At 57.5% G+C, this 19062-nt stretch overlaps 2 protein-coding genes across 2 annotated transcripts; one reads left to right on the top strand and one right to left on the bottom strand.

Moving 5' to 3' along the window:
* Positions 1 to 6: 6 nt before the first annotated feature.
* On the bottom strand, positions 7 to 2112 carry AP2S1 (adaptor related protein complex 2 subunit sigma 1; the record flags this gene model as incomplete). Its single annotated transcript, XM_065737758.1, has 4 exons — positions 2049 to 2112; positions 1112 to 1261; positions 152 to 265; positions 7 to 48 (listed from the first exon to the last, which is right to left on the bottom strand). Coding segments are annotated over exons 1-4 (309 nt in total), but the record flags the coding sequence as incomplete, so codon positions are not given.
* Positions 2113 to 2519: 407 nt separating this feature from the next.
* On the top strand, positions 2520 to 16758 carry ARHGAP35 (Rho GTPase activating protein 35). The gene is made up of 7 exons (XM_065737759.1): positions 2520 to 2675; positions 8359 to 12177; positions 14051 to 14195; positions 14536 to 14613; positions 14702 to 14833; positions 15386 to 15491; positions 16386 to 16758. The coding sequence occupies exons 2-7, from the start codon at positions 8515 to 8517 to the stop codon at positions 16744 to 16746; spliced, it is 4485 nt and encodes a 1494-aa protein (XP_065593831.1). The 5' UTR covers positions 2520 to 2675; positions 8359 to 8514; the 3' UTR covers positions 16747 to 16758.
* The last annotated feature ends 2304 nt before the right edge of the window (positions 16759 to 19062 follow it).

Genomic DNA, 19062 nt, shown 5'->3' with positions numbered 1-19062 from the left:
GAAGACCAAATCGAGCTCGCAGACATTGTGGAAATACTCATTGAGGACCTACAGGGATGGAATTAGGACAGGGACAAAGCAGGCATCGTTAGCACAGCAGCTCAGCGAATTAAGCCAGCGGCTAACGAGGGGGGCCATTAATTAATCCCACCTCCACGAAGTTGTGGATGGCCTCCAGGTACGCCAGGTTGTTGTCGGTGACGTCCACGCAGATGCAGAAGTAGAGGCCGGCGTAACGCCGGTAAATGATCTTAAAGTTCCGAAACTATGGGATGGGGGGCAAAGAAAAGAGGGGGGGAAGTGAGGAAATCGGGGTCTCAGGGTGAATGGGGTCTATAGGAGAGGTGGAGTCAGGCCCCGCCCCTTCTGGAGCCAGGCCCCGCCCCTTCCATGACACAGGTGAATGAATGAGGTCTATAGAAAAGGTGGAGCCAGGCCCCGCCCCTGTTGGTCACAAAGGTGAATGAATGAGGTCTATAGGACAGGTGAAGCCAGGCCCCACCCCTTCCGGTCACACAGGTGAATGAATGAGGTCCATAGGAGAGGTGGAGCCAGGCCCCGCCCCTTCCGGTCACACACTGAATGAATGAGGTCTATAGGAGAGGTGGAGACAGGCCCCGCCCCTTCCATGACACAGGTGAATGAATGAGGTCTATAGAAAAGGTGGAGCCAGGCCCCGCCCCTGTTGGTCACAAAGGTGAATGAATGAGGTCTATAGGACAGGTGAAGCCAGGCCCCACCCCTTCTGGTCACACAGGTGAATGAATGAGGTCTATAGGACAGGTGGAGCCAGGCCCCGCCCCTTCTGGAGCCAGGCCCCGCCCCTTCTGGTCACACAGGTGAATGAATGAGGTCTATAGGACAGGTGGAGCCAGGCCCCACCCCTTCTGGAGCCAGGCCCCGCCCCTTCTGGTCACACAGGTGCATTACCTTCACCTGTGCCCCCACGGCTGACCCCGTGATCAATCGGTGGCTCAGGCCATAATTCAGCAGTTCCCAGACCCATTGGGGAAGGGATTGATGTTTTTTGGGGTGAGAAAGGGGTTTGTGTGTGTGTGTGTAATGGGAGGGGGGGGGGGCAGGGTTGGGGGAGAGGCATTTCGGGGCTCACCTCGACGAAGTTGGTGTGCTTGGCGTCGCGCACGGTGACGACGGCATGCACCTCCTCGATGAGCTTCTGCTTCTCGTCGTCGTCGAACTGCATGTACCACTTGGCCAGGCGCGTCTTCCCGGCGCGGTTCTGGATCAGGATGAAACGGATCTGCCCCAACCCCCCCCCCCCCATCCCACAAAATATGATGTTTTTTGGGGGGTCGACCCCAAGGAGGGGTAATTCTGCCCCCAAAGCCGCTGCTCGCTGACCCTACATGAGGTTTGGTGGTGCTTTTCTTTGGGGGAGAGGGTGGTTTGAGGATCCTCCACTTCCTTGCCCCATAGGATCCCCCCTCTGGGGCACCCCACTGCTCCCCAACCCCATGAAGAACTGGGGATGGGACACCCCTATATCCCTACCTTCCCCCCCCCATAGGATGCCTATAACAGGACATCTCTCCAGAACCCCTACAGGATCCCTTCAGGACCCCCTTTCCCGACCCCCGTCCCGTCCCCCCCCCATATAGTTCCCCATAACGGGACGCCCCATAGGGAGCCCTCAAGGCTCCCCCCACCCCCCATAGACCCGGAATACGCACCCCTCCCCCACACACACGGTCCACACGATGCTCCATAGAGACCCCCCTCACTGCCTCCCCAACGGGGACTGGAGAGGGGGGACCCCGCCTCCCCCTAAAGGTCCCCATAACGGGATACCCCATAAGAACCACCCCCAGTATCTCCCAATAGGGACCGTCGAATGAGGCTGAGAATGGGGCACCCCATTATCCTCCCCATACCCCCTCCCGTCATCTTCTCCTATAGAAACACCCCCAACTCCCTCCCCCCGCCCCCCTCCCAACTCCTCAGCCCCACAGACCCCTATAGGCTGCCCTATAGACCACCCCATAACGCCCCCTATAGCCCCCCCACCCCCCAAGGACCCCTCCCCTCACCATGGCTCTCAACTTCCTGCAGCCCCTCCCCAACTCCGGATATCCGCTCTCCCCCGCGCGGTGCCCGCCGGGACGCGTAGTTCACCGCTCGAACTCCATTTCCCAGAACCCCCCGCGCGCGGCACCGCCCCGAAGTGCCGCAGAACGCCGCGCGCGGGGGACGCTGGGATATATCCCCCCACTTCCGCCTCGCTGAGGCCTAACCAGGCCGAGGGCGGCAAAACCACGGAACGAAACGGGGCGAAACGCCACGAAAACGGCGGCACCGCCACCGCGGGGACACCTCGGTGCTGCGGTGAGGGGGAAGGAAAGACGGGAGGGGCTTTATGACGGACACTGCAACGGAAAAATGCGCCGCTTCGAGGCTTCTGGGCCTCCTCCCCGCGCATGCGCGCTGCCTCAGCCGCATCGGCCCCGCCTCGCGCATGCGCACTACCCCCGCGCTCCCCCCCCACCCCCCCTCCCCTTCCCGGGTCCGTGAGGAGGAGGAGGAGGGGGGGAGGAGGAAGGCGCCGCCGCCATTACAGGCCCAGGCCCAGCCCGGCCCGGCGGCCCCGGGGCCGCCCCTCAGAGCGGTGATGGCGCCTCCGCCCGCCCCCCCCGGCCCGGCCCCCCCGCGCCGCTCCGGTAAGGAAAGGACCACCTCTCCTCCACCCCAAGCCCGGCGCGCACCCCCCCACCCCCACCGGGAGGGGAACAATGGGGCGGCCCCACCCCCTGAGCGGAGCGGGACGGGAACACCTCGCGGCGGGGGGGGGAGGCGGGAACCCCGCGCGCGTGTGTCTGTGGGGGGGGGTACTGGGATCGCGCTGTTCGTACTGGGTGTGTGTGTGGGGGGGTACTGGGAACCGCCTTGCACAGGGGAGGGGGCGGCGGGACCGCTCCCTCCCCCCGGTAATTGGGGAGGGGGAACGGGTGGGGGGGGGCTTTGGAGTCACCCCGGGCATTGAGGAGGGGGCGCCGGGACAACACCCCCCCCCCCCCCCAAAATTTGTATGTGTGGGAGGGGCACTGGAACAACATTCCCCCTTCTCTCTTCTCCTTCCCCCCTCCCATCCCAGTGATAGGGGATGGGGCCGCAGCAGTAGGGGAGGGGGCAGTGAGTTTCCTCCGTTAATAGGGGAGGGGGCTTTGGAACTGCCATATATCGAGGGGGGGGAACCAGGACTCTCTTAAATGTGGGAATGGGGCACGGATAGGGGAGGAAGCAGTCGGTTCCCTCTGTTAATAGGGGAGGGGGTGCCAGGACCTCCTTAAATGGGGTGGGGGGCAGTGGGTTGCCACTCTTAATAGGGGAGGGGGCTCTGGGATCACTGTATATTAGGGAGGGAGGGGGGGGGGCAGAGTACAGGTAGGGGTGGGGGCACTGGGACTCCTGTTAATAGGGGAGGGGGCCCCACATATAGGGGGTGGCACTGGGAACCCCCATATGTAGAGGTGGGGGCACTGGGAACCCCCAGTTAATGGGGGGCGGGGGTCTCCAATATTAGGGGAGGGGGCAGTGGGAACTTTCCCCTCCCTCTTTAATAATGGAGGTGACCCTTTTTTTTTGGCCTCCGTGCACCCCCAACCTTCCGTGCTCAGATTTGGGGCTGAACGGCGCTGAGTTCGTCCCTGTGGGGGAGGGGGGGGGATTGGGGTCGTACCGCCCCACACCGCTGGACTTTGCCCCACATCGACCCATTCCCAACGGTTTCCCAATCTTTGTGTGGAGGAAAGATCATTTGGGTTTTCTCCCTGTTTTTCGGGGTCTGTTTCTTCTTTTATGTCCCATGGGGTCGTACCAGAACCCAACGTGGGACCCCAATCGTGTTTGTGTCCCTATGGGGTCATACCAGAACACAACTGGGGACCCCAATTGCGTTTGTGCCCTATGGGGTCATACCAGAACCCAACTGGGGACCCCAATTGTGTTCATGTCCCTATGGGGTCATACCAGAACCCAACTGGGGACCCCAATTGTGTTTGTGTCCTATGGGGTCGTACCAGAACCCAACTGGGGACCCCAATTGTGTTTGTGCCCCATGGGGTTGTACCAGAACCCAACTGGGGACCCCAATTGCGTTTGTGTCCTATGGGGTCGTACCGGAACCCAACTGGGGACCCCAATTGCGTTTGTCTCCCATGGGGTCATACCAGAACCCAACTGGGGACCCGAATTGTGTTTGTGCCCTATGGGGTCATACCAGAACCCAACTGGGGACCCCAGTTGACTTTGTGCCCTATGGGGTCATACCAGAACCCAACTGGGGACCCCAATTGTGTTTGTGCCCTATGGGGTCATACCAGAACCCAACTGGGGATCCCAATTGCGTTTGTGCCCTATGGGGTCATACCAGCACACAACTGGGAACCCCAGTTGCCTTTGTTCTCTATGGGGTCATACGGGAACCCAACTGGGGAACCCAACTGTGATTGTGTCCCATGGGGTTGTACTGGAACCGAACTGGTGACCCCAATTGCTTTTTTGTCCTGTGGGGCCATAGCTGAGCCCAACTGGGAACCCCAGTTGTGTTTGTCTCCCCGTAGAGTCATACCGGAATCCAACTGGTGACCCCAATTGCTTTTGTGTCCTATGGGGCCATATTGGAATGCAACTGGGGACCCCGATTGCCTTTGTGTCCCATGGGGTCATACTGGAAGCCAGTTGGGGCCCCCAATTGCTTTTGTGTCCTATGGGGCCATAGCTGAGCCCAACTGGGAACCCCAGTTGTGTTTGTCTCCCCGTAGAGTCATACCGGAATCCAACTGGGGACCCCAATTGTCTTTAGGCCCTATGGGGTCATACCTGCACTCAGCTGGGGACCCCAATTGCGTTTGTGTCCTATGGGGTCATACCTGAACCCAACGTGTGAGGACAGTTCCCTTTGTGCCCTATAGGACCGTTCCTGAACCCAACCCATTAAGATGATTCCTTTGGTCTTCTATGGGGTTGTGCCCGAACCCAACACACAAAGACCATTCCCTTTGTGCCCTATAAGATCGTTCCAGAACCCAACAGGTGAAGCCGAGGTCCTTGGCAAGGCAGGAAGACAAAGCTGGAGAAGGGGAATGTTGGGAAAAAGAAAAAGATGGGGAAAAAAATGGGAAAGAGGACGTGTTGGAGAGGGAAAATTTTGGGAAAAGGGGAAAGTTGGGAAAGGAAACGGGGATGAAAATGGGAAAGATGACCTGAGGAAATCGGAGAAGACAAAGAGATTGGAGAAGGAAAATGTTGGGGTAGAAAATGGGATAGAGGTCAAGATAAAGAGGTTGGAGAAGGAAAAAATGTTGGGAAAAGGGAAAAGTTAGGAAAGAAAATGGGGAAGAAAACAGGAAAGATGATGTGTTGAAGAGGCTGGAAAAGGAAAACGTTGGGAAATCTTGGAAGAAAATGGGAAAGATGACCTTGTGAAGAAATCGGAGAAGACGAAGAGATTGTCCCACTTTCTTTCCCCATATTTTTTTCCAGAGGATGTGTTGGAGAGGTTGGAAAAGGAAAATGTTGGGAAATCTTTGGGGAAAAGGGAAAGTTGGGAAAGAAAATTGGGAAGGTGACCTGAGGAAATCGGAGAAGGCGATGAATGTGGAGAAGAAAAAATCAGATGCGAAGACGAAGTGGGAGAGAAATGATGGGGAAAAGGTTGGGAAGAGCTGAGAAGGAAAAAGTCGGGAAAGGGGGAGATGTCATGGAAGGGAAAACGTTCAAAAGAAGAAAAACTTGAGGAAAACGTTGGGAAAAAATGGAAAAAAAGCAACTGAACAACCGTGGAGTTTCCCGTCCGTGGAGCATAATGTGTTGTGAGGCCAAGGGTGGGGATGCTGCTTAATTACTTGTGTTAATTGTTCATTGGAGGTCTGTTGTGACTTCAGTGGATGGAGGGGGGGGGTGGGGAGTCATTTTTGGATTAAAATGGGGCAGAAAGTCCATTTCTTAGCTGGAAACAGCGTAAAAATGTCCATTTTTGCATCAGAGTGGGGCGGAAAATGGTGGAAAATCCCATTTTTGGTTGAAAACGGTTTGAAGAACTGTGTTTTTGTGTGAAAAGGGGGTGAAAGACCCCATTTGGGACAGAAACGTGGCGAACTGATCATTGCGGGTGTGTGATTGGGGCAGGGAATGATGTTTTGGTGAGAAATTGGGGCAGAACATTCTATTTTGGGGTGAAAATGTGGTGAAAAACCCCACTGTGGGGTGGCAGGAAGACCGGAAGCCCTCTTTGTTTTGGTGGAAATGGGGCGTGAGATGGCGTTTTTGGGTGAAAATGGCTGAGAAAAATCTCATTTTGGATGAAAATGGTGTGAAGAATCGAGATTTCAGGCTGAAAACGCCCAGTTTTGGTGGAAATCGGGCAGAAAACCCTTTTCTTTTTGGTGAAAATTCAGTGGGGGGATCAGGTTTTGGGATGGAAATGGGTCAGGAAATCCTGTTTTTGAGTGAAAATAATGTGAGGAATTCCAGATCGGTGTGAAAACGGAGTGAAAGGCCCCATTTTGTGGTGGAAATCCCAATTTTCTGTTGGAGTGGGGGGAGGAGATGCCACGTGGGGTGAAAACGGGGCCAAAAATTGGATTCTGGGGGGTGATCACAGAGTAGGAGTCCTTGGTTCAGGGTGAAAATGGGATGGGGGATACTACGTTGGGTTGAAAATGGGGTAGAAAAGCTCATTAATGGGTGGAAATGGGGCAGGTGAAGCTGGTTGGGAGTGGAAATGGGGCGAGAAATGCTTTTATTGGGTGAAAAAGGGCAGGAGGTCCCATTTTGGGGTGAAAGGCATCGAGAAAGCCCATGTTAGGATAAAAATGGGTCTGGAGGTGCCACCTCGGGATGAAAACGAGCGGGGAAAAAAGGGTATTTTGTGGGGCAGAGAAGTGGTGTTCGGCAGTCGGGGAAGCGGAGGGCAGGGATCTGCTGCTCTCCTCCTCCCGGTTTGTCCCGCGTGGACTCAGCGGTGTCAATGAGTAACTCCTGACTCAGGGCTTTGCGGACGAAAGCGAAAGCACCGCTCCTCCCACCGTCCCCCGGAGCACCGCACCGTGAGTCCGGGGGTACCCAGAACACGGGGTTCAGGTCCGGGTGGGTCGGGGTGGGTTGGGGGGAAGGGGCTCAGCCACCCCTTCCCCCCATCCCAATACTGCGGTTGCGTTCTCACTGCTGGAAAACAACCTGACCCCTCCCCCACCCCCCCTTTAGGATCTCCCTATTACTTTTACCCTAATTAGTGGCTCCTGGGGGGGAGGGGGGGGTCACTACCTTTCAACCCTCAGAGATCTGTTTATTTTGTGATTTATTTTTATTTTTTACCCAGGTCATTTATGAGGTTTCGGGGGAGGTCACCCGATCGGGGCGTGTTTGGGATCGGTGGTGTTTTTGTTCCCAACGGGACGGGAACGCCGGGAAATGGGTGCAGTTCCCTCACAACCAATTCCTGAGCTGGGGGAATAAAAAAAAAAGGCTTTTTTTTCCCCCAAAATAAACACGGGAACGTCCGCTTGGGAACGGCCCATCTGCTGTGGTCATGGCTGAGGGCGGTCCCTGCAGGCAGAGTGTGTTTGGGGGAAAAATCCCGTGTCTGGGGTCTTTCTGCACTTGGGAATGAGGGAGAAGATGGAGGGCCAGGAGGAAAACAGCCCTAAAAGTTGGGGTTTGGGGAGAAAATGTCCTAAATTTGGTATTTTGGGGTGAAAAATGGCCCTAAAAGTTGGGGTTTGGGAAGAAAATGTCCTAAATTTGTTATTTTGCGATGGAAAATGGTCCTGAAAGCTGAGATATGGAGTGGGAAGATGGTCCTAAAAGTTATGTATGGACAGGAAAGTGTCTAAAAGTTGAGGTTTGGGAACAAAATGTCCTAAATTTGTTATTTTGGAGCAGAAAATGGGCATAAAAATGCTGTTTGGGGGCAGAAGATGGCCCTAAAAGTTGGAGTGTGGGAAGGAAAGTGATCCTGAAGATGGTGTGGGAGGGGGGAAAATAGCCCTAAAATTTGGTTTTTGAGTTGTGGGGCAGATCTCTGGTGTTGTGGGGCAGATCCTCTGGTGTTTTGGGGCAGATCTCTGGTGTTGTGGGGCAGATCCTCTGTGTTTTGGGGCGGATCTCTGGTTTTGGAGTCACCAAGTGATACCGAGTGCAGCATATTCAGTTGTGGGGTGGAATAATGTTTATTTTCAGCCCAGTTCCCATCCCACAGCCCCACATTCAGATCTTATTGCAGAATCGTGCCCGTTTTCAGCCCCACATTCAGATCTTATTGCAGAATCGTGCCCGTTTTCAGCCCAGTTGCGTCCGAATCGCTCCTGCCCCACGGTGCTGACTCTCCTTTCTCTCCTGCAGGGTCCCCTCTTGGCCACCCAACGCCGGCCCCTGGCCTGCCCTGAGCTGCCCCCCGGCCATGGGGACGCTGCCGTTGTCGTGAGCCCTTCTTCCACCGCCCATCCCCACTGCCACCGATCCTCTGGGCAGGGTTTGGGACAGGATGCGCGGACCACGATGATGATGGCGAGGAAGCAAGATGCCCGCATCCCCACCTACAACATTAGCGTGGTGGGTTTATCCGGGACGGAGAAGGAGAAGGGGCAGTGCGGCGTGGGGAAGTCGTGCCTCTGCAACCGCTTCGTGCGGCCGAGCGCCGACGAATTCCACCTGGACCACACGTCGGTCCTCAGCACCAGCGACTTCGGGGGGAGGGTGGTCAACAACGACCACTTCCTCTACTGGGGGGAGGTGGTGCGCTCGCTGGAGGAGTGCGCGGAATGCCGGGCGCACGTGGTGGAGCAGACGGAGTTCATCGACGACCAGACCTTCCAGCCGCACCGCAGCACCGCGCTGCAGCCCTACATCAAGCGCGCCGCGGCCACCAAGCTGGCCTCGGCCGAGAAGCTCATGTACTTCTGCACCGACCAGCTCGGCCTGGAGCAGGACTTTGAGCAGAAGCAGATGCCGGACGGGAAGCTGTTGGTGGACGGCTTCCTGCTCTGCATCGACGTCAGCAGGGGGATGAACCGCAATTTCGACGAGCAGCTGAAATTCGTCTCGAATCTCTACAACCAGCTGGCCAAGACCAAGAAGCCCATCGTGGTGGTGCTGACCAAGTGTGACGAGGGCGTGGAGCGCTACATCCGCGACGCGCACGCCTTCGCCCTCAGCAAGAAGAACCTGCAGGTGGTGGAGACGTCGGCTCGCTCCAACGTCAACGTCGACCTGGCCTTTGGCACGCTGGTGCAGCTGGTGGACAAGAGCCGCGGGAAGACCAAAATCATCCCCTACTTTGAGGCGCTGAAGCAGCAGAGCCAGCAGATCGCGGCCGCCAAGGACAAGTACGAGTGGTTGGTGAGCCGCGTTGTCAAGAGCCACAATGAGACGTGGGCCGCCGTCAGCCGCAAGATGCAGCCGGCGCCGGAGTACCAGGACTACGTGTACCTGGAGGGCACGCCGAAGGCCAAGAAGCTCTTCCTGCAGCACGTCCAGCGCCTGAAGCAGGAGCACATCGAGCGCAGGAGGCGGGCGTACCTGGCGCTGCTCCCGCAGGCGCTGGACGCGCTCGTCCCCAACCTGGACGAGATCGACCAGCTGAGCTGCGCCAAAGCGCGGCGGCTGTTGGAGGGGAAGGCGGATTTCTCCAAGTGGTTCGTCGTCCTGGAGGAGACCCCGTGGGATGCCACGAGCCACATCGACAGCGCCGACACCGAGCGCATCCCCTTCGACGTGATGGAGACGCCGGCGGCCGAGCAGCTCTACGAGGCGCACCTGGAGCGGCTGAGGAACGAGCGGAAGCGCGCCGAGATGCGGAGGGCTTTCCAGGAGAACCTGGAGGCGTCCCCCTTCGTGACGCCCGGCAAGCCCTGGGAGGAAGCGCGCAGCTTCATCATGAATGAGGACTTTTACCTGTGGCTGGAGGAGCCGGTCTACATGGACATCTACGGCAAGCACCAGAAGCGCATCATCGAGAGGGCCAAGGAGGAGTTCCAGGAGCTGCTTCTGGAGTACTCGGAGCTCTTCTACGAGCTGGAGCTGGACGCCAAGCCCAGCAAGGAGAAGATGGGGGTGATCCAGGAGGTGCTGGGCGAGGAGCAGCGCTTCAAGGCGCTGCAGAAGCTGCAGGCGGAGCGCGACGCGCTCATCCTCAAGCACATCCACTTCGTCTACCACCCGACCAAGGAGACGTGCCCCAGCTGCCCGCTCTGCGTCGATTCGCGCGTCGAGCAGCTGCTGGGCTCCCGCGCCGCCCGCCCGGCCGAGCGCAACCAGAAAAATTTCCTCTCGGACCCCAACGTCGACCGCATCAACCTGGTGATCCTGGGCAAGGACGGCCTGGCCCGCGAGTTGGCCAACGAGATCCGGGCGCTGTGCACCAACGACGACAAGTATGTGATCGAGGGCAAAATGTACGAGCTGTCGCTGCGGCCCATCGAGGGCAACGTGCGGCTGCCCGTCAACGCCTTCCAGACGCCCACCTTCCAGCCCCACGGCTGCCTCTGCCTCTACAACTCCAAGGAGTCGCTCTCCTACGTGGTGGAGAGCATCGAGAAGAGCGCATCGGGCCGGAGGGAGACCCACCCGGCCCACCTCCCGCTCACCCTGATGCTGGTCAACAAGCGTGGCGATGCGGGCGGCGAGACGCTGCACAGCCTGGTGCAGCAGGGCCAGCAGATCGCCGGCAAGCTGCAGTGCGTCTTCCTCGACCCCGCCGCCGCCGGCATCGCCTACGGGCGCAGCGTCAATGAAAAGCAGATCAGCCAAGTGCTAAAGGGGCTGCTGGACTCCAAGAGGAACCTCAGCCTCATCTCGGCTCCCTCGGGCCTCAAGGAGCTGGCGGACGTCGAGCTGCGCGTGGCCATGTGCTTCATGTGCGGCGACCCGGCGGGCGCCGACGAGCTGCTGGCGCCCATCCTGCAGTCCCCGCTGTGCCGCCCCGCGCCGTGCGGCGGCTCCGTGCTGCTGGAGCTGTGCCTGGGGCAGCAGAGGCGGCGCGTGGAGCTCTCGCTGCTCTCCTACCACGCGGCCTTCGGCGTGCGCAAGAGCCGCCTGGTGCACGGCTACGTCGTCTTCTACGCGGCCAAGCGGCGCGCCTCGCTGGCCATGCTGCGAGCCTTCCTCTGCGAGGTGCAGGACGTGGTCCCCGTGCAGCTGGTGGCCCTCGTGGACGGCTCCACGGACGTCCTGGAGAGCGACGTGAGCCGCGAGCAGGTGGCCGAAGGGGAGGAGATCGCGCAGGAGATCGACGGCAAGTTCGCCGCCGTGGCGTACGGCCACTCGCAGCCCAAGCTGGACAGCTTCCACGCCTTCTTCAAGGAAGCGCTGGAGAAGAAGACCTTGGTGGAGGCCATGCACATGTACGACCACGCAGCCGAGGCGTGCGGGGCCGAGGAGGCGGCGGGATCACCGCGCGCCGCTTCGCCGCAGTGCAACTCCCACCTGCCCGACTCAGAGGAGGACGTGGAACCGCCGCCGTACGGATTCTGCCGCGAGGACGCGGTGCTGCCCAAGGAGCACTCGAAGCTCTCGGTCGAGCTGGAGGGGAACGACGGGCTGGCCTTCATCTCGGTGGTCAGCGCCTTCGAGAGCAAGCTGAACAGCAAAGTGCCTCCGCCGGTGAAGCCGAAGCCGCCGGTGCCCTTCGAGCTGGGCAAAGGGGACCTCTCGTACCTGGAGCAGGGGCAGAGGAAATCGGTGTCGTGCGGCAGCTGGCCGCCCGCCGACGCCTTCGACCCTTCGGATTACGCCGAGCCGTTGGACGCCGTGCTCAAACCCAAGAGCGAAGAGGAGAACATCTACTCGGTGCCCCACGACAGCACCCAGGGGAAGATCATCACCATCCGCAACATCAACAAGAGCCAACCCAACGGCGGCGCCAACAACGGCTCCGACAGCGAAGCCGACAGCAGCTCGCTGGAGCGCGGCGGCCGCAAGCTCTCGCTCCTCGCCAAACCCGCGCTCTATCGGACGCGCTGCGCCCGGCTCGGCCGCTTCGCCGCCTATCGCAGCAGCTTCGGGGTGGGCAGTGACGACGAGCTGGGGCCCATCCGGAAGAAGGAGGAGGACCAGAGCTCGCAGGGCTACAAGGGAGACAACGCCGTCATCCCCTACGAGGCGACCGACGGGGAGGACCCGCGGAGGAGGAACATCCTGCGCAGCCTCCGGAGGACCACCAAGGTGAGGCGGTGCCTTTGGGGCTCGTTTTGGGGCTGTTTCCGACTCTTTGTGGGGATGGTTTGGGGATTTTGGCCGTGCCATAGGCAGCTCCACCCCCTGGGTTCCCAGATCCAGCCCCTGGGTTCCCAGATCCACCTCCTCCGTTCCCAGATCCACCTCCTCCGTTCCCAGATCCACCTCCTCCGTTCCCACCGCGTGCATTCGGTTCTGGTGCATCTCCTGACGGTCTCACAGGGATCCTGCCCTGCTCAGAACTCAGGGAAGTCCTTCCTCATTAGCGCTGAGCCGCAATTAGCGGAAGGCTGGATGCACCAAAAGTGTAATTTCACGGAGGTTGGGCTAATTGTGGTGAGTCAAGGGATCCCATTGCAGTTCTCAGTGGGGTCCCATTGTAGTTCCCAATGGGGTCCCAACACCCAGTGATATCCCAGCTCCTTTCCCAGTGGATCCCATCATGGATCCCAGTGGGATCCCATCACAGTTCCCAGTGGGGTCCCAACACCCAGTGATATCCCAGCTCCTTTCCCAGTGGATCCCATCATGGATCCCAGTGGGATCCCATCACAGTTCCCAGTGGGGTCCTAACACCCAGTAATATCCCAGCTCCTTTCCCAGTGGATCCCATCACAGATCCCAATGAGATCCCATCACAGTTCCCAATGGGGTCCCAACACCCAGTGATATCCCAGCTCCTTTCCCAGTGGATCCCATCATGGATCCCAATGGGATCCCATCACAGTTCCCAGTGGGGTCCCAACACCCAGTGATATCCCAGCTCCTTTCCCAGTGGGGTCCCAACACCCAGTGATATCCCAGCTCCTTTCCCAGTGGATCCCATCATGGATCCCAGTGGGATCCCATCACAGTTCCCAATGGGGTCCCAACACCCAGTGATATCCCAGCTCCTTTCCCAGTGGATCCCATCACAGATCCCAATGGGATCCCATCGCAGTTCAGCTCTCTTCCCTTTCAAGTCTGCTTTTGGGTCACAACGATGGCATTTTGGGACCACTCGCCCCGATTTCCTACCCCTTTATTTCCCACATTTCTCCCAGTTTTCATTAAAAAAAACAAAACAAAAACATGCCCTGTGGGATTTGGGCCATTTTTCCCCCCAAATCAAACAGAAATCCCTGCAGATTTGGGGGGAAAAAGGGTAAATTCTCTGATAAGAAAGGTAATAAATGCGGTATTTAGGGTAATAAATTACTCACATAGGTGGGAAAGCAGAGTACTTGAATAAATATCTCTCTGCATTATATTAAATTAACACCTTGCAATAATTAGTTGTCCTATAATCTATGATAGAATGAACTATAATCATTCAGTGTCTCATCGTAATAATTTGTCACACTGTAATTGATCATCACAATGTAATAATTGATCGTCAGATGGTAATTGATCATCGCATTGTAATAATTGATCATCACATTGTAATAATTGATCATTACATTTTAGTAATTGATCATCAAATAGTAATTGATCATGACATTGTAATAATGGTCATAATAATCCATCATATTGTAATAATTCATTGTCGCATCATAATTAATCGTCACATCATAATACTTGATCATCATCATTGATCATCACACACGAATAATTAATTATCACCTCGTAATAATTCGTCATCACATTTTAACAATTGATCATCACATCATTTATCGTAATTGGTCACCTGGTACTGATCTTCCTGGCTAATTAACAGCTGTTTGCCTTGCTCGTTAAGGGGCTGACGTGATTGGGTTTGTTCTCCCACATGGAACGTGGGGTCCTCTCTTCCCTGGGGCTCTTCCTGCTGATTTCTGCCCCACGTTTTGGGCTGAAAAGCATCGATTTTGGCGCTCCCCTAACGCCGCTCTCTGCCCCCCAGAAACCAAAGCCCAAACCGCGGCCGTCGCTCACCAAACCCATGTGGGAGAGCAGTTACTTTGGGGTCCCCCTCAGCGGTGTCGTCAGCCCCGAGCGGCCCATCCCCATCTTCATCGAGCGCTGCATTGAGTACATCGAGGCCACAGGTGAGAGCCCGCCCCAATTCTGCCCTTTTTTCTGGAGATTTGGGGCCGTTGGAGCGATGTGGGGGGAGGGGAGGGAGCAGAGACCCCTCATCCCCATGAGTGGTTTTATGCCGTAGTGTTTTTCACCTTTTTTCCTGCACGTCCCCTTCACTTTTCTCCACTGTTTCCCTTTTTTCAGCTCTTTTTGCCCCAAATTCAACTCTTTTTGCCCAAATTCAGCACCTTTTGCCCCGAACTCAACAATTTTGCCCCATATTCAACTCTTTTTGCCCCAAATTCAGCACCTTTTGCCCCGAACTCAGCTAGTTTTGCCCTAAGTTCTGCAATCTTTTTTCTCCAGGGCTCAGCACCGAGGGCATCTACCGCGTGAGCGGCAACAAGTCCGAGATGGAGAGCCTGCAGCGGCAGTTCGACCAGGGTAACGCACCCCAGAACGGGGACACCCCTCCCACCCCAGTCCCCACCCCTGGGGGGCAGTGCCGTAACCGTGGGCCCCTCTCCCCCAGACCACAACCTGGACCTGGCTGAGAAGGATTTCACTGTCAACACGGTGGCCGGGGCCATGAAGAGCTTCTTCTCTGAGCTGCCTGAGCCCCTGGTGCCCTACAGCATGCAGGTGGAGCTGGTGGAAGCCCACAGTGAGTAGGGGGCAGGACCCCAAATCTTTGCTTTGGGGAGGGGTTCTGTACCCCCACATCGTGGTGGGTCACGGCGTCATGGTAGAATCGTGGAATGATTGGGTTGGGGGGAATCTTAAAGAGCATAGAGCCAGGAGATCGTCCAGTGGGTGGGCTGGGGGGACCTTTAGGGTCACGGCACTGTGGGATCATACAGTGGTTGGGTGATAGGGGTCCTTGAAGATCCTAGAACATGGGATCCTACAGTGGTTGAGTTGGTAGAGACCTTAAGGACCACAAAACCACGAGATCCAACAGTGGTTGGGGTGGAGGGGTTCTTAAGGGTCATAGAATTATGGGATCCTACAGCGGTTGGGTTGGAAGGGCCCTTGAAGTTCACAAAACACAGGATCCTACAGTATTTGAGGTGGAGGGGACCTTAAAGGTCATAGAACCATGGGATCCTACAGTGGTTGGTGGGGGGAGGGAGGGACGTGAGCATCCCAAACCACACAGATGGGGAGTGGGGGTCCCGCTGCGACTCCTCACATTCCCCCAAATTTCTCTGGACAGAAATCAACGACCGGGAGCAGAAGCTCCACGCGTTGAAGGAGGTGCTGCGGAAGTTCCCCAAGGAGAACTACGAGGTCTTCAAATACGTCATCGGGCACTTGAACAAGTACGTCCTGGGCTTCCCCCGCCCCTTGTTCTCCCCAAAACCCAGAACTGGGGCTTGGAGTCACCCCAAAACCAAAACGTAGGGCTCAAGGTTGACACAAAACCCAATGGAGTGGCATGGGGCTGCCCCAGAACCCAACGGTATGGCTTGGGGTTGACCCAAACCTTGACAGCGGTTGGGTTGGAAGAGTCCTGAAAGATCATAGAACCACGGGATCCTGTAATGGTTTGGTTGGGAGGGACCTTAGACATCACAGAAACCCTGGAGTCATAAGTCCAATAATGGGGATTGGAGTCTCCCCAGAACCCAACAATGAATCTTGGGGTTGCCCCAGAACGCGATAGTGGGACTTGGGGGCTCCTCAAAACCAAACAATGGGGCTCGGGGTTGACCCAAAACCCAGCAGAGGAGGAGCTTCAGGGTTGACTCAGAACACAACAATGGGGATTGGAGTTGCCCTACTACTGAACAGTCCCCCCAAAACCCAGCAGGGGGGGCTCTAGGTTGCTTCCAAACTCAGCATTGAGGCTCTGGGTCACCCCAAAACCCAGTAAGGGGGGTTGAGGTTTACCCAAATTGCAGCAGTGGGTTAGAACCCAACAGTGGGGATCAGGGTCGCCCCAAAACCCAACAGTGGGGATCAGGGTCGCCCCAAAACCCAACAGTTGGGATCAGGGTCGCCCCAAAACCCAACAGTTGTGATCAGGGTTGCCCCAAAACCCAACAATGGGGCTCAGTGTCACCCCCAAACCCAACAATGGAGATCAGAGTTGCCCCAAAACCCAACAGGGGATCTCGGTGTCACCCCAGCGATGGGGCTTGGGGGTCGCTCTTGCCATCCCCATACCATCGTGGCGGCACTGGGCCCACCCCCCACCTCGTCCCCTCCCTTAGGGTGAGCCACCACCACCGCGTGAACCTGATGACGAGCGAGAACCTCTCCATCTGCTTTTGGCCGACGCTGATGCGCCCCGACTTCAGCACCATGGACGCGCTGACGGCGACCCGCACCTACCAGACAATCATCGAACTCTTCATCCAGCAGTGCCCCTTCTTTTTCTACCACCGCCCCATCCTCGACCCCCCCAGCGCCGCCCCCGCCTCCCCCTCGGCCGTCGTCCCCCCCCCTGGCGTCGCCCCCTTCCCCCCCATCGCGGCGCAGCCGTCGCCCCCCAGGACCCCTCCGCCGTCGCCGCAGTCGCCCGTCCAAGCGCTCCTCCCGGCCCCGCTCCACGCGGAGCAGCACTCCCTGTGAGCTGGGCAGGGGGGGGGATACAGCCCAGGGGGGGTGACGGCGGCGTGAGGTGGGAAGAAACAAGGGGAGAAAAAAGAGGAAAAAAGGAGAAAAACGAAACAGAAAGCGAAAAAAAAAAAAAGACCACAGTGTAGAGCTCGGCCTGGGCTCAGGCATCGCTCGACCTCTCCCCTCCTGGTGTAGACTTGTGGGGCTGGGGGGGGTTCCTGTATTTGGGGTGGGGGTGAGGAGCTCAGTGCTGGGCTTTGAGCTTGGACTCTGCACTGAGCGGAGCTCAATGGGGTGGGGGCGGCTGTGCCCCCGATGTCCCCGTGGTTGCCATCTGGTGTGGAGTGACACGGCCCCACTGCATCCGATGTGGGTCGGTGCAGCCCAGGGCTCTGCTGGGGGGGAAGGGGGGTTCCCCGTGTGGTCCGGCACTCATCAGATGTCATCCAGTATGGCCCAGTGCTCATCCAGCGTGGTCCGGTGTGATCCAGGACTCATATGACTCCACCCAGAGTGATCCAGTGCTCATCCAGCACGATCCGGAGTGCGGCCTCGTGCAGCCCAGGGCTCTCCCAGTGGGATCCAGTGTGATCAGCACTCATCCAGTGTGGTCTGATGTAGCCCAGGGCTCACCCAGTGTGACCCAGTGTGAGTTCTGATGTGTTCTGCTGCGCCCCGGGGCACTGATGATGTGGTCTGACGTGGTCCAGTGTGATCGAGGATGGTCCAGCGCTCATCCAGCGCTGCCCAGAGCTCTTCTCGTGGGGTCTGATGGGATCCAGTGCTCATCCAACGCGGTCCAACGTGAGCTCTGATGTGATCTGAGACAGCCCAGGGCGCTCCTGATGGGATCCAGTGCGCTCCTATATGGTCCAGTGGGATCCAGCGTGGTTCGTCACTCATCGAATGCGCCCCAACGTTCATCCAACGCTGCCCAGAGCTCTTCTTGTGGGGTTTGATGTGGTCCAGTGGTCCAAAGTGAGCTCTGATGCCATCTTCCACTCTTCTGAGAGCTTTCCAAGACGTCCCAGTGCTCATCCGTGCGGTCCAACGCGATCCGAGGTGATGGATGACTCAACCCAACACAGCCCAGCGATCATCCAATGTCACGCAGAGCTCTTGTGGGGTCTCATGGGATCCAGTGCTCATCCATGCGGTCCAACGTGTGATCTGATGTGATCTGAGACAGCCCAGGGCGCTCCTGATGCGATCCAGTGCGCTCCTATATGGTCCGATGGGATCCAAAGTGGTTCATCACTCATCAGATGTGCCCCAACGTTCATCCAACACCACCCAGAGCTCTTCTTCTTCAGTTTAGTGTGGTCCAGTTGTCCAGCGTGAGCTCTGATGTGATCTGAGACAGCCCAGGGCTCTCCTGATGCGATCCAGTGCGCTCCTATATGGTCCAGTGGGATCCAATGTGGTTCGTCACTCATCAAATGTGCCCCAACGTTCATCCAACGCTGCCCAGAGCTCTTCTTGTGGGGTTTGGTGTGGTCCAGTGGTCCAAAGTGAGTTCTGATGCCATCTTCCACTCTTCTGAGAGCTTTCCAAGATGTCCCAGTGCTCATCCGTGCGGTCCAACGCGATCCGAGGTGATGGATGACTCAACCCAACGCGGCCCAGCGATCATCCAATGCCACGCAGAGCTCTTGTGGGGTCTGATGGGATCCAGAGCTCATCCATGCGGTCCAACGTGAGCTCTGATGTGATCTGAGACAGCCCAGGGCGCTCCTGATGCGATCCAGTGTGTTCAGTGGGATCTAACATGGTTCGTCACTCATCGGTTGCGCCCCAACGTTCATCCAACGCTGCCCAGAGCTCTTCTTCAGTTTGATGTGTCCAAAGTGAGTTCTCATGCCATCTTCCACTCTTCCGAGAGCTTTCCAAGACGTCCCAGTGCTCATCCATGCAGTCCAACGTGAGCTCTGATGTGATCTGAGACAGCCCAGGGCGCTCCTGATGGGGTCCAGTGCACTCATATAAGGTCCAGTGGGATCCAACGTGGTTCATCACTCATCGAATGCGCCCCAACGTTCATCCAACGCTGCGCAGAGCTCTTCTTGTGGGGTTTGATGTGGTCCAGTGGTCCAAAGTGAGTTCTGATGCCATCTTGCACTCAAGAGCTTTCCAAGACGTCCCAGTGCTCATCCGTGCGGTCCAACGCGATCCGAGGTGATGGATGACTCAACCCAACATGGCCCAGCGATCATCCAATGTCACGCAGAGCTCTTGTGGGGTCTGATGGGATCCAGTGCTCATCCATGCGGTCCAACGTGAGCTCTGATGTGATCTGAGACAGCCCAGGGCGCTCCTGATGGGATCCAG

The sequence above is a fragment of the Cyrtonyx montezumae genome, unplaced genomic scaffold, assembly GCF_038088225.1.
Source record: "Cyrtonyx montezumae isolate F1298 unplaced genomic scaffold, pur_monq_1.0 scaffold_201, whole genome shotgun sequence".
In the NCBI taxonomy this organism is placed as follows: domain Eukaryota; kingdom Metazoa; phylum Chordata; class Aves; order Galliformes; family Odontophoridae; genus Cyrtonyx; species Cyrtonyx montezumae.
Note: the sequence above shows the minus strand (reverse complement) of the source record. Positions and strands in the feature narration are given on the sequence as shown.